The sequence below is a fragment of the Rhodotorula toruloides genome, assembly GCF_000320785.1.
Source record: "Rhodotorula toruloides NP11 unplaced genomic scaffold Scaffold17, whole genome shotgun sequence".
Taxonomy (NCBI): Eukaryota; Fungi; Basidiomycota; class Microbotryomycetes; order Sporidiobolales; family Sporidiobolaceae; genus Rhodotorula; species Rhodotorula toruloides.
The window spans coordinates 212,202-226,073 of NW_015622977.1; the positions used below are offsets into that span (position 1 = coordinate 212,202).

A 13,872-nucleotide genomic window follows, 5' to 3' on the forward strand; every position below is an offset into this window, starting at 1 on the left:
ATCCGCCGATAGAGTTGGCCACGAGCCTCCCAGCGGCGCCTGCATCCTTGTTCGTCCGGTCGACGAGAGTTGGCGCTGACGAGGAGAAAGGGGAGCGAGGTGCAACCCGGCGCCCGTGAGTGGGTCCACAGCGTCTTCGTGCGGTTTGTACAGCCTCGCACGGGTAGCAGAGCAGCGCAGAGGACGGCGCCGCAGAGGAGGAGAGGGAAGACAATGCTTCAACCTGTAACGACGTCGTCACTTCGCTTCCTTGTCCTCTTGCTGTACTGGTAGTCACTGCGCTCGCTGCGACTCGCTTGCTCGATGGCTACCCATGCACGGCGCGCTTGCGCTTCCGGGAGCGCCAGCTCCTCGACCTCGTCTGTCGACCCTCTTCCGTCCTCGAATGCTTTGTCCGCTACTGAACGTTCTGCCATCTGCTTGCTTCCCCAAGGCGAGTACGACCCGTGGGAGTACAACGCCAACGTTCTCGAGGCGGCCGCAGGTGACGGCGGAAGCATCAAGTGGGGCGAGTTGTCGAACGCTCCGTACCTCAGGAAGGGTCCTGGCAAGCTCGTGAGGTGGTGCACGCTCGCCGGCGCATCGACTGGCAGGCTCGAGTCGTGCCACCTCGTCCCGGCCGAGCATGGCGAGACCATCGTGCGTTCCCTCCATCTCAGCGTTTTGCAGGCCGCTTACTCTTGTGCGCAGATCAAGGGCCTCGTCGAGGGTAACGCCGTTCCTGCGGGAATGCGCCACGAGGCGCCCGCGAATCGCTTCCCGCGTGCGTCTACTCGCAACCGCTCCCTTTCGCTTGCTCCTGCTGATTCTTCGCATTGCGCGCAGTACGCCACGAGTTCCATCGAGCTCTGGATCACGGCGCACTTCACCTGCTCCCGACTGTCGACGACGTGCTTGCTCGTTTGGCCGGCGAAGTCATGTATTACGAGCAACGCAAAGCCGCCGACCCTGCGAAACGTGCGAACGACTATCCGACTTTCCGGCCGCCCTTCGACCTCTTCTACAGACGCCTGGAGGCCCGCCCGCCCGCCATCCGTTTCCAGTTCACCAACTTGTCAAGCTGGACCCTCGTCTACGCGCGAGATCGCACAACACGCCGTCGCAGCCCTTTCTCCTAGCCCGCACCGCGAACGACTTGACCGAGAATGCGTCTAGCAACAACCTCGCCCTTCTCCCGCCGATCGAGATCTTGTGCTCCCTCAACCTCCTCATCGCCGGCATGAACGGCAGGCTGGCGCAGTCCGAGCCCGTTCCTCTTGCGGTCGTCGAGGAGAGTGAGGTGAGTTTGCCGCTCTTCGCAGCCGGAGTAGGCCATGCTGAGCACCCGATTGCGCAGACGCTCGCTCTCTTCGCCCACCTCCTCTACCGCATCTGGCACCTTCGTGAGGGGGACGAGTCGCACATGGACAGCATCGTCCGAAATGTTCAGCACCTCGTCTCGGCTCTTCTTCCCGACCATCCCCTCGCTCCATACCTCCTGCATCCGACCGACCACTCGATCGACACGCTTCCCCTCCTCCCGCAGCCGAACAACACACTCCGCTCTTCGTCGCATCTCACGGACCCGGCGCAAAGACTCGCACCTGTCGGCGTCGCTGCTGAGACGCAGTCGGTCTCGTCGGACGAGTTGTTGAGCGAGCAGGACCCTGCACTCGGTCTCATCGTCGGAACAGATGTCGAGCGAGCAGGGCGGGTACGGCGGCAGCACCGCAATTGGCAAGGAAGGTGACGGGGTTGGAGGCCGCACAGACGAGCAAGAGCACAACGACTCGGTGCTCTCAAGGGTGCGGGACTGGTTGCCGTCGGTTACGAACGAGGGGATCTCGCCCTGCTGAGGCGTGGCGGAGGTTCTGATTCTCACGCTTCTACGCTTGTTGCCGTAATTGCTGTTCCGTGCGTAAACCCCGTGCTTAGGATTGGCTCAGGATGTCCAATTCGCGACCGCGCCGGGTTGACTCTCTCCGACATCACCTTGCCGGCCTTGCACCGCTCCTCTCCTCGGACAGGTCGCCTTCGCGTCGATCTCTGCACGAACGTCCCTCAACCGAGCAGGCAGACGCTCCTGCATGCCGTCGACCGCCCTCTCGGTTCCCGAGCGCGCGGCCTGAGCGACCGTTTATCCACCTCCTCTCCGAACCGGCCTCCTTCCGACGTCCGTCTGTGCTCGGTCCGCGCGCTAAGTTGATCGACAGGCTGCCTGCCTCATCAGCACGCATGGCAACCGCTCTTGTCCTCCTCGCCTTGCGCGATGTCCAGCGCCAACTACGAAGTCCAGCTGCTGCAGCTTCTGGGATCGCTCAAGCCTGGCGAGAACCCCTACGTCGCGATCGAGGGCTTGGTGCATAGCTACTTGACCCCGCCTGTTCCGTCGAGCTTCCGAACCCAGCTTCTCGCCGTCGCAGCCATCCTAGCCCTGTGCGTCCCTCCCCTCTCTCCTCGCACGTTCTTACTGACCTTTCGCGTTCCGCAGCTGCTTAGCCCTCGTCCTCGCCTCGTTCGGCGTGCGGATCAAGCAGCGCACGTTCTGGCTCGTTCATCGAGGAGAAGCGCCCGACCTCTGGAGGCCTCACTTCTCCGTAACTTGGTCTCTTTGGGCGGCAGTTCTCCTCGTCCGTGCGTCCTCACGCTTTCCTGCGGCGGAGAAACCCGTACTGATGGCTTTCGTCGCGCAGTACTCGAGACTTTGATCTTCGAGACGGTGCGGTTTCTCGATGGACACCCTATGCGGGGCTACATCGGGCTCGCGACGTTCGGAATGGTGAGTCGCGCGCGCTCCTTACTGCTGAACAAGATCGCTTATGAGTTGCAACGGATAGTATCCCGCGTGGTATGGGTAAGCACCGCGTTCTCTCGCTTGACAACTCTTTCGCCCCCTGACACTTACTCACAGAGGGTTCACCGCCGCATGGGGCATCACCGTCTCATTCGCCCTGCACCTACACGCCCTCGGCTTCAACACCCAAATCGACCGCCTCGCACCTCTGATCAACCTGGCCGCCATCGTCTGTCCCGTGATCTACACAGCCGCTATCTTCCCACCCGCCGCACTCGCCACTTCTCACTTCGCCAAGGGCGTCGACCGACTCGCGCAGATCCAGGCTTTCTTGAGGACGAAGGCAGCGACGTATGAAGGGGGATTCAGTATCGCGGATCTGAGTCCGGCTTTCCCGCTTCTCCAGCCGTTGCAGGACGAGTTCAATGGGTTCTTGAAGTGGTTTGGGATTGCGTTTGGCGTGTTTGCGGGATCAGGATGCTTCCTCGTTCCCGTACGTTCTCCCCTCCCCCCTCCTCCTCGCCGTGACTAACGAGTTCAGCGCCCGCAGCTACTCAGCATCATCGCCGCCTTCTACCTCTACTCCCTCCGCCGGGTGCTACAACAAACCGCACGCCTTGGCGCCGAGACTGGCGCGTCGGGATTGTCGCAGACCAAGCTGATGCGGCGGACGTACACCGTGAGTCTCGGCGAATAGACTGTTCGCTGATACGAAGCTCACGTTACGTCGTTCGCAGAACTTGCTCATGACAATCTGCGCGTTCAGCTTCATCGGCGGTTCGTCCTGTTCTCTCAACCTTGAACTGCTTGGACGCTAATCCTCCGTCCGCAGGCATTCTCACCGTCCTCGCGTTCATCATCTGCCGCGACCCGCGCGGCATGCTCCAGCCAATCCGCTCACAAGTCTACACGCTCGTTCCCATGTGCGTCCCCCTCTCATCCTTCCCAACTCGAGCTCACGCCAGTCTCGCAGGTGGTGTTTCGCGATCCTCGGTCTGCCAACCGCCATCCTACTCTTCGTTCGCTCATTCGACACCGCCTCCCTCCATCCCACAACCAGCCTCGTCTCAGTCTGCGGCGTCTCCTTCTCGCACACCTCCGCCGCAGACGGACCACTCCCTCCTCTTCCTGCGCCGGCGGATCCGCAGCTCGTACCATATGCGCTGGCAAGACAGGCGCTCAACGTGCCTTTGCCGCAGGAGTTTGAGCTTGTCAAGCGCGGAGGGGAGAAGAGGGATTCGGGCGCCGAGGGGTCGATTGACTCGTACGGGGAGTCGAAGGACGGCGTGTACGCCTGCCCAACCGACGACGAGCACTCGAACGACGACGCCCGAAGAAATGACACCGTCTCGCCCGTCTCGGACACTACGAACCACGCCTCGCTCGCTTCCCGCCGCGGCGCCCGCCCACTCAGCGCGCTCAGTCTCGCCTCCTCCATCCAAGCACAGCGCGACACGCCTGCGGTGTACTTATTCGACTTGGGAAGGAGGCCAGGGACGGGGAGGAGCGAGGCGCAGACACCATTGACGGGACAGAGCGAGGTGTGCGCGAGGACGGAGAGCGATGCGGTGGAGACGAGGACGTGGAGGTGACAGAGACTGTAACTTCGTCAAGAGGAGGAGTGTAATACGCAATCAATAGTTGTGTCTCCGTCACTTTGTCGTCGAGGTGTTCGAGGAAGAGAACGGACTTTCGTTCGCTGCTCTCCTCGTCGCCCTTCGTTCATCATCACAGTGTATACTCTACTGCACGCTGTTACAGTCCTCCTTAGCCGTGTTCCCAAATAGCCCTCGACCCCGCTCCGTCCAGCTATTCTCGCTCTTCGCTCGCCAGCTATTCCCGGCTCAGACTCGTCGAGGTGCGCTGCCGTGTCCTCGTCGTCCAGCGTCTCGACGCGTGCTGACTGTCGCACCCACTCGCTCGCTCACCTTCACCCTCGCTCACGCCGTCCCCCGACCGAACCTGTCCTCGACCTCGTGCACCGTCCATCTCGCTTTGCACCCGACTGCTGCTGGTTCGTGAACCTCCCAGGGCCCCATAGCAGCCTATCAAAGACCACACGAACCCGTCTGACCCGCCAGCGACGCGCACGACGACCCCCTTGTCTTCATCAACGAACGCTCAAATCGGATCGACCGCGGCACTCTTGCCTCGCACCAGAAGGACCGCTGAAGGCACAACTGCTCCACGAGGGTATATCGCAGCACCGTCCGTCTCCCGCCGACCAGCAACGAGCGCCTCTGTCGCCTGTTGCGACCCGCATACATCTCGCCTCTTCCGCCGGACTCGCTCATCTCGAGGCCGTCGTACGCGGTCCAGACGCGCAGGATACTTTCAAGAGAATCTTGTGAGGTTCTCGGTGCGTGGCCTCTTTATGGGCCGTATGGGGGTCACTACGGTTGGCGAAAGAGCAGGTTGAGCGGATTGTCAACTAACTCTCTCGCGTTTTCTTCCTGTATTGCAGCTTCTCCCTCTTCGTCCTGAACGCTCACCTCAATCTACTGCCAACCGTCGGGCGCGCCCCTCCTCCTCGTTCCCAATCCCGCACCTTTGCCTCCTTCCCTCCGACTTCTCCCTGATCCACCCCGCCCTCCTCCCGCTCCTTCTACCGCCCAACCTCCACAATGGGCCGCCGCAAGATCTCGATTGCGCCAATCAAAGACGACCGCAACCGCCAAGTGACCTTCCTCAAGCGCAAGAACGGCCTCTTCAAAAAGGCTTACGAGCTGGGCGTCTTGTGCTCGGCGGACGTGGCGGTCATCGTCTTCAATGCGAATGGGAAGCTCTTCGAGTGCGTTGTGATGCTCGATGAACTAGGAGGGAATGAGCTGATTGGTTTGTGGTGGACGAGCAGGTTCCACTCGGGCGACATGGACGCCATCTTGCTCAAGTACTCTCACGTGCGTCTCCCAATATACAAGCGTCCTTGGTCTCGCTCACAGCGTTATTGCGCAGTATGCCGGCCCGCCGCACGAGAAGCGCGGCCCGGAGGACTACGTCAACAAGGACCTCGACGCCGCGACGAAGCGCGGTCTCGGGGGCAAGATGACCAACATGACGGACGATGACGACGATGACGACGACGACGAGAAGCCGCTCGTCGCGACGGGCAGCTCGGGCGTGCGGATGCTCCCACAGGCGAGTCGGGGGAAACAGGCTATTCGGGCGGCGGCGGAGAGGAAGGCCAAGGAGGCGGAGAGGAGTAGGGGGCCTAGTGAGGAGGTTGGAGGGCCAGAGGCGTCGGGCAGCAGGTCGGGATCTTTTGCGGGTCAGGGGGCGGGTCCTCCGCACGACACGCTGCCGAACTTGAACGGCCTGCCTCAACCCCCGCCTTCCGCCCAGCAACCGCCTCAGCTCCCGCACCTTCCGTCTCTCGGTTTCGCCTCGAACGCTGCCGGTCTTCCCTCCCTCACATCGCAACAACCCGGACTCCCTCAACCCTACGCCAGCGCAATGCCCTTCGGCGTCTCAGCTTCTCCGATCGCCCTTCCCTCCTGGGCAGCCGCAGCCGCCGGTCTCACCGTACCACCAGTCGGCTTCAGCCTCCCCGCCGGCGTAGCAGGCTGGCCCGCTCCGTCCTTATCCTCCGGACAGCCCTCCTCGGCGAACGCAGGCGCAGGCGGCGTTCCGGCGTGGTTCGCAGGCGGAGGGGCGATGCAGATGTCGGGTGCGCAGGCGTTGGGTGGACAACTTGTGCAGGCGCCGCTGCATTTGCTGCAGCAGATTGGCGGAGTACCGGGATGGCCGCCTGGAGCGGCGGGGATGCTGGATCCGAACGTAGCGCTTCAGGCGTTCCAGCAGCAGCAACAGCAACAACAGCAGCAGCAGCAGCATCAGTCCGGCTACCACGATGGAGCTCGACCGCAGTCGGGTCCTGCGACTCAGCCGACGCCCGCACCGATGTACGGTACTCCCGCCTCGATGCCTCCTCCTCCCGCAACGCAGCACAACACCCCGCCCGTGTACGCCGAGCAATCGCACCACGAGACTCCCCGTCCCTCCAGCGTCGCATCGATGGCCTCGCACTCGCAGTCGCAGAACACGATGTCCCCCGCGACCCACTCGACTCCTCACCTAGGCCATGCGCAGCCCAGCGCTCCGACGAGGAGTAACTCGCTCAACGCGGGATCGAAACCGAGGTTGTCGGTGGCGATTCCCGCAGAGACGGCCAAGCCTGGGTTGGTGACGGCTGGAGGGGCGTCAATTCTTGGGGCGGGTCTTGCGGCGCGGGGAGGGCAGGCAGAGGGTCAGACGCAAGTACAGCCAACGCAGGAGGCTACCGAGGTGCGTTTGCGCTACACCGCCTCATCAAGTCGGGTTCTCGCTGATGCATCGAACTTCAAGCAGAACAACGGCATGCCCCGATCCGCTTTCGCAGCCGACCTCCTCCCCTCTCCCTTCTACCCAAACCCGATTCTCCCCGGTTTCGGCGCGACCTTCCTCCTCCCCTCCGCCGGCCCTGCGACGACCCAAGTCTTCCAATGGCCATCGGCCGTCTCCTCCGCGCCTCCTCCACCCGCCGCAGCAGATCAGCAGAATTATCGACCCGCCCCGATGCTCGGCGAGGCGGAAGCGCCTGATCTCTTGCGCCGCAGGTCTTCGGAGCAGTCGACGAACGGGCTGGCGGATCTGACGCAGGCTGCGGCGGCTCTCGAAGGAGATGCGCGTACGAGAGGTGTCAAGCGCGGATCGAGGGACGAGGAGCGCGATGATGGAGGTGCGGGAGGAGGCGAGGAGGGGGAAGAGGGAGACGAGGCCGGTGCGAAGAAGCACCGCGCTGCGTGATCTGGGTACCCTGGTTTGGTCTGTGCAGCTTGTTGTATCGTTCTCTGCAGACACTCATTTTCGAAGAGATCGCCTCTTGCAGCTCTCGCCGAGAGGCGAAGAGGGTACAATGGGTCGTCTTATGTTACAGGCATGCGATCCGAGGGTCTAAACGAGTGTGGGTGAGCAGTGTATCCCGCTCAGACATGACATAGGTGAGAGAAGGCCAGCTAGACGGCCAGATCGCCTCGTCTCCTCTCCAGCTCCGGCTTCTCGTCGAACTCCGCCTCGTCTTCCACAACGACGTCCACGTCCACCGTCACGCTGACGCTGCCATCCCAGTAGACACCTCCTCTGTCGACGCTGCCTCCCCTCAGCCAGTCCCGTCGACTTGCCCCGCCGCTCGAGTCGGTCGCCGCGTTCGCAACCGACGGCATCGACGCCAGCTGGATCGAGAACTCGTTCTCCTTCGCTCCGCTCGCTCCTGCTGGACCGAACCGAATCTTCTTCTTGATCCCGCCGCTCCCCGAGGAGCTGCTGTCCTTGTTATTCCCGCTCGTTCCCTCGGTAGTCGCTTCCTCGGCCGCGTTCGCGTCGTGCGCGCGGAGGACGAGGATGACGGCGCAGGGAAGGCCGAAGACGGCGAATGCGTAGAAAGGGAGGAGGACGATTAGTTGAGAGCGGACGGGCGAGGTGATGAGCGATTCGGGGGACGCGGCGCCGTAGATCGCAACGGCGAAGAAGAGGAAGCCGAGGATGGAGAAGAGGAGGATGGTGAGGAGGAGGGACTGTTGAGGCGACTTCGTCAGGCAAGAGCGTGCATGGCGGAAGAAGGAGCTGCACCCGAAGAGTCTGTTCGACCCGCTTGTGCTGCAGCCGGCGGCTCATGCTCATCGAAGCGTTGGGGCCTTGCAGGTTCGGCGCGTTCTGACGAGTGCTCTGGAGCAGGCGACGGAGCGAGGACAGGTGGACGTAGGCGATCGAAACGAGCCCCTGCGGAGTTGCGAAGGTTAGCGCGAGAAGGGTTGAGTAAGCAGTGAGAATGCCCCGCACCATTGTGAGCAACAAGGCAGTGACACCGTAGAAGATGAATGTCGGCTTGAACCACTTGAGAAAGACCTCAAAGTGGTCGACCATCTTCTGGAAGAGCGGCAGCATAGGCGCCAACTCGAAGGGACTGAAGGCGTCGCCTTGTTTCCACAGCGCAGCTTTGGCCATCAGCTGCTTGTCAATCGCTTGGAAGACCTCGATGGCGTCCGAGTAGCCGCGACCCGCGAGACAGGCAAACGGTAGGAGTATCGACAAATAGCATATCGGGACGACGACTGCACCGACGTTCGAGATCATGGCGAGGTGTTCGACCGAGCGTTGAGCAGTCGCCTGAATGTGCAGGATGTACGAGACGCCGAGCGACCACGCTGCGGCGCTGCCTCCAAGCCAGGCGACGAACCTGCGAAAGGCGGAAGTTAGCCAGGCTTGCAGGTTTTTGCAGGTTTTTGCAAGGAGCCTGACACACCAGACGAGTAAGAAGACGTATCCGAAGGCCTTGTTCGTCTCTTTGCGGTAGAACTGGACGGCATGGACGATGACCACTTCGAACACTGCACCGGAGCCCGGAGGAAGGTCAGCCGGGGCGGAGCATCCAGCGCGGAAGAAACGCGGACGAACGAACGAGCATTACGAAAGCGATGAGCGACCAGCTGATGCTCCAGTGGGGTCGAATCATGCGCGGCTGCTGCTGCATTCGAACGACCCAGAAGATGCCCTTCGCCCACCGCAGGACCAGCGACGCGAGCACGAGAAGCGCGGTACTGCGTCACAAGTCGGGACAGTGTTAGTATAGTCCATATGATACGAGGGAAGGGCGGACGTGCGCTCCGAGTCCGGCCGCGACTAGGTAGAGTTGGTAGATGGCGCTGTCGGGAACGGTTGGGAAGAGCTTGTCGCGCAAGGCAGCGGCAATGGCGAGATACGGGTTCTGGTCTTTGGGCAGATGGCTCAGCTGGTCGAGCAGCTCCGCCTCAGCGGCAGCAGCGAGCGACATGATCTGGAGGAACCGGTCAGTCAGCGAAAGGTCCGCTGTGACGGGAGGCAATCTGCGTACAGGTCGTGGTAGGATCGAGCAAACAGAGATGGTTGTTGGCACAGAGCGAAGCAAGAAGAGACCGGCGTCAGCAGGGCGGCTGGGAGTCCGAATCCTCGTCGGAGACGCACGATCTGCAAGTGCAGCTCCGTCCGCATGGACGATCGCCTGAAGAGGTCCGTACGGACATGCATTGGGCTCAAGCGCCGGTGAACGAAGGGCTCGTCCTCCCATTGACTGCTGGGGAATCTCGAAGGGTTCGTCGAGGTCCCTTTGTCCGTCGGATCGCCTCCCCTCCGACTGGCGATCCTACCTGAAGGCGGCTCGTGGCCGGTCTCAACAGTTTGCCCGTCTCGTCCAGCGCAGAAGCGTCCATTGATGAGAGGTTCGAGAGCAGAAGGAGCGGCGAAGGTCCGGCGACAAGCACTGAGCGGGATGGAGCGGGGACAAGCCGAGTCGGTCTCTGGTGCCCACTAGGCCGTACTTGGCGGATTAGCAAAGCGCTTCAGCCGGTGGGCTTGATGAGAGGGGTGGTCGAGGCGAGGAAAAGCGAGTTGGCGAAGTCGCGCAGGACCACGCCAGATCCACTCGCTCGAAAGGCTGGCCAGAGTGCTTGTGTAGTTGCTAGGACTGCCCGCAGGCCAACCAAGTCGCCCAGCGCCGCCAAGAACTTCTTTCTCCTCGACTCGCCATCTTGATCAAGGACTCAAACGCGAGGACGACAACAACACCACGCGGAGGGCTCAGAAGGCATTGTACAGGTGCGTACAGGGCTTTGCGTGGGTCTACGCAGGGTACTGGGCTTGTCGGGCGGAGGAGTGAGGCGGCCTTCGACTTCATCAGCTTACGCCCCTCCGTTGTTTGTTCGCAGCTAGACCTCGCGACAGGCAGCTCAGGTCGATCCACAAAGTCGCCAGTGCTCGTCAGAACCTCTCGCCTGCCCGTTGCGCGCCCCACGACTAGCCTCGGCGTGTGTCCTCTTCACCCTTGCGCTTTCTCCCTCTTCCTCGCCTCTCCCGCCTCATCACTCTCGCACAACTCTCGAACGCCGCTAGACTAGCGCCAAGCCGTCATCATGATCTGCACATCCTGCGGCGAGGACTCGGTGCTCGAGATGACCGAGCACGCCCAGACGGTCTGCACTCGCTGCGGCACGGTCCTGTCGGAGAATGCGATTGTCAGCGAGATCCAGTTCGGTGAGACGGGAAGCGGTGCGGCGATGGTCCAGGGTAGCTACGTTGGAGCGGATCAGAGTGCGTTGCAGTCCTTTCATCCCGTTTGGGGTGGAGGCAATCGCTTGTTCTCCTCTCCGTTGATTGCGTGGACGTGTTCGCTGACCCAGCTTTCACCCGCAACAGCCCGCGCACGCGCTCCCGGTGGCTTCCGCCAGCGAGGCGTCCAGAGTCAGGAATCGAGGGAGCAGACGCTTGCCAACGGTTCGTCTCCTTCACCTCCGCATGCCTCGCTTCGTTCCGCTGACCCGCTTCTTCCAGGTCGGCGACGAATCATGGAGCTCGCAACCGGTCTACGCCTCAGCGAGCATCTTCAGAACGTCGCAACCCGGTTCTTCAACCTCGCCGTCAACATGAGTTTCACCAAGGGTCGCAGGACGCAGTATGTCGCGGCAGCGTGCCTGTACGCTGCATGCAGGCAAGCGAACGGCACGCAGATGCTCATCGACTTTTCGGATTTGCTCGAGGTACGTTCGGTCCACCCATCTTGCATGGCTCTCTCGCTGACTCGCTCGTCCTCGCAGATCAACGTCTTCGTCCTCGGCTCGACATATCTCAAGCTCGTCCGCCAGCTCAACATCAACATCCCCGTCGTCGACCCCGTCATCTACATCACCCGCTTCGCCGCCCTCCTCGACTTCGGCGAAGAGACGCAGAAAGTTGCGCTCGATGCGACTCGCCTCGTCAACCGCATGGGCCGCGACTGGATGCAGATCGGTCGTCGTCCGTCCGGCATCTGCGGCGCGTGCTTGCTCCTCGCTGCGCGGATGAACAACTTCCGCCGCAGTATCGAGGAGGTTGTCCAGGTCGTCAAGATTGCGGATGTGACGTTGAGGAAACGACTCGCCGAGTTCAAGGAGACGGCGAGCGGGAACTTGACTGTGTCGGATTTCCGCTCGATCTGGCTCGAGGAGACGCACGACCCGCCTGCGTACGCCGTCGGGCTCAAGAAGGAGGAAGAGGCGCGCAAGGAGCAGGCGAGGAAGATGCGCGAGGACTCGATTGCGGCGAGTGAGACGGACAGTGTGGTTGGCGACAGGGCGTTCCGCGAGTTGGCGGAGCGGGAGGCGACGGCTGATGCGGAGGACGACATCGCTTCTTCCTCGCCGGTCAGGGAGCGTGCGCGCGGCAAGGAGAACGAGATGGAAGTCGAGGGCGCGATGCTGCCTCCGCCGAAACCGTCGGCCAAGGCGCTCGGCAAGCGAAAACGCGTCGAGCCTGAGGAGGAGGAGGAAGGCGGCGCTCCTTTGTCCGATGCCGCTTCTGAGCGGGAAGACGTTGCGGAGGACCTGCTCGAGGGCGACGGGCACGAGCAGTACGATGCGGTCATCGAGGTCGAGCTGCAGAACTATCTCGGCTCGAACGTCGGCGTCAAGCTCTCTCACGAGCTCGAGTCGCAGGAGCAGCAACGGCGCGCCAAAATCTCACAGTCGCCGGCCTACGAGCTCGATACGAACGACAGCCTCGAAGGGCTCGACGAGGAGGAGCTCGACGCGTTCATCTGTACCGAGGAAGAGGTGCAGATCAAGGCCAAGCTGTGGATGGAGCACAACAAGGAGTACCTCAAGGAGTTGGCCGAGAAACAGACAGGTCCAGATGGCGAGCTCAAGCCAATCAACAAGCGTCCGGTGCGTCACGCGGTCCCGCTCCAGCTTTGCGAGAAGCCTGACTGACGCTTTCGCTTGGGTCCGCAGCGGAAGAAAACAAAGCCTCGCGACGGCGCGAACCCGACGGGCTTGACAGCTGCCGATGCGACGACCAAGATGCTCGAGAAGAAGAAGTTCTCGAAGAAGATCAACTACGATGCCATCAAGAACCTCTTTGCATCGGGCGACTCGGACGCCGGCTCGACGTACGGCGGCGACGACGACGAGGGCGACACCCCGCTCATCGGTCAGACCTACGGCCGCAAGGGCAGCCGCGTCGGGACGCCTATCGTCACACCTGAGCCAACTTGGCGGCAGGGCAGCCGTGCGCCGAGCGAGGCGCCGTCCGTCGGTGGTAGGAGCGCTCTCAGTCGCGAGGTCGCGAACGCTGCGCACGATGACGAGGGCGAGGAGGAGGACCACGAGCCGGAGCAGCGCGAGGAGGACGACGAGGGTTGGCGGTCGCAGTTTGCGACGCAGGCCGAGGGCGACGAGGAGGAGTTCGGATACGACGAGGTGTGAGTGGGAGGCACGCTTCGACTGGTGTTGTACGGGTAGACTAGCTTCGCTTCGTTTGTCAACCATGTTGCCGTTGTCCATCCTCGAGGAGGCGAAGGTCGGCTTTTTTCGTCGCCCGCCTCTCGCATGCATGTCTGTGCTCTCTACAAAGCCTCAGCAGTAGTATCAAGTGATTTGTCGGCGCTCTTACGGCTGCTCGACGAGGACCTTCACGCCGGTCTCCCTTGGAACGATGACGCCGTTGCTGGTCTGCCTTCACTCAACTCGCTCTCTCGCTTCGCACAGCTCGTGAACAATTCAGACATGGTTAGCGTGGCTCACTCGAGCTTGTGCGACTTGCGCTGACCCGCCGCTCGCTCTCCTCTCTTCCCCCGACCCTTGCATCGCCTCATCAATCTACATCGCTTTTCCCGCCCTCACAGCAGAACAACTCGACCCAGATCCCGCCAGAAGGTGCTCAGGGTGGCCATTTCAAGTGCGTGATGGTCCGTCTGGCTTCCGAGGGCTGTTGCGGACTTCCGGGGCAGAGGAAGATGAGGCGGTTCGAGTGGGTGCAGGAGAGAGACGGTGGAGCGAGGATGGGCTAGTCGGGAGATGCAAGGGGTGGTAGGAGCTCAAGAAGGCGCTTGCAGGCCAACCGAACGTAGCTGACTTTTCTCGTCTCTCTGCCCCTCGTCGCCTCTTTTCGCTTCCTCTCGCTCCCAGCCAAATTACCCAGCGCTGGGAGATGCCAAACGAACGTCCCGAGATCGCAAGCAGTCAGGGCGCCTCGACAATGCCTGATGCGGACGGCAGTAAGTGCCCTTTCTCCTTTCGCTCGCTCGTCCGGCTCACCCCCCCCCCCCCCCCCCCCCC

The 13,872-nt window shown here is 62.2% G+C and overlaps 5 protein-coding genes and 1 pseudogene across 6 annotated transcripts; 5 read left to right on the top strand and 1 right to left on the bottom strand.

The window, feature by feature from the left end:
• Positions 1-303: 303 nt before the first annotated feature.
• On the top strand, positions 304-1,729 carry RHTO_02224 (uncharacterized protein; the record flags this gene model as incomplete). The annotated part of the gene is made up of 5 exons (XM_016415902.1): positions 304-639; positions 691-763; positions 826-957; positions 1,044-1,279; positions 1,337-1,729. The coding sequence occupies 5 exons, from the start codon at positions 304-306 to the stop codon at positions 1,727-1,729; spliced, it is 1,170 nt and encodes a 389-aa protein (XP_016272147.1).
• A 519-nt stretch (positions 1,730-2,248) lies between these two features.
• RHTO_02225 (uncharacterized protein) lies at positions 2,249-4,365 on the top strand (the record flags this gene model as incomplete). Its single annotated transcript, XM_016415903.1, has 9 exons — positions 2,249-2,415; positions 2,471-2,613; positions 2,673-2,758; positions 2,817-2,833; positions 2,891-3,266; positions 3,324-3,452; positions 3,511-3,550; positions 3,606-3,696; positions 3,747-4,365. The coding sequence occupies 9 exons, from the start codon at positions 2,249-2,251 to the stop codon at positions 4,363-4,365; spliced, it is 1,668 nt and encodes a 555-aa protein (XP_016272125.1).
• Positions 4,366-5,397: 1,032 nt separating this feature from the next.
• RHTO_02226 (SRF-type transcription factor RlmA) lies at positions 5,398-7,558 on the top strand (the record flags this gene model as incomplete). Its single annotated transcript, XM_016415904.1, has 4 exons — positions 5,398-5,564; positions 5,628-5,673; positions 5,729-7,057; positions 7,121-7,558. 4 exons carry the CDS (start codon positions 5,398-5,400, stop codon positions 7,556-7,558), a joined length of 1,980 nt encoding a protein of 659 aa, XP_016272119.1.
• A 209-nt stretch (positions 7,559-7,767) lies between these two features.
• Positions 7,768-9,810, bottom strand: RHTO_02227 (uncharacterized protein; the record flags this gene model as incomplete). The annotated part of the gene is made up of 8 exons (XM_016415905.1): positions 7,768-8,325; positions 8,381-8,530; positions 8,591-8,987; positions 9,054-9,138; positions 9,210-9,348; positions 9,408-9,584; positions 9,642-9,720; positions 9,752-9,810. 8 exons carry the CDS (start codon positions 9,808-9,810, stop codon positions 7,768-7,770), a joined length of 1,644 nt encoding a protein of 547 aa, XP_016272073.1.
• An 885-nt stretch (positions 9,811-10,695) lies between these two features.
• On the top strand, positions 10,696-13,020 carry RHTO_02228 (transcription factor TFIIIB complex subunit brf1; the record flags this gene model as incomplete). The annotated part of the gene is made up of 5 exons (XM_016415906.1): positions 10,696-10,873; positions 10,979-11,056; positions 11,114-11,319; positions 11,377-12,480; positions 12,547-13,020. 5 exons carry the CDS (start codon positions 10,696-10,698, stop codon positions 13,018-13,020), a joined length of 2,040 nt encoding a protein of 679 aa, XP_016272167.1.
• A 300-nt stretch (positions 13,021-13,320) lies between these two features.
• RHTO_02229 (hypothetical protein) lies at positions 13,321-13,872 on the top strand (annotated as a pseudogene; the record flags this gene model as incomplete). The annotated part of the gene is made up of 3 exons: positions 13,321-13,323; positions 13,440-13,492; positions 13,723-13,872.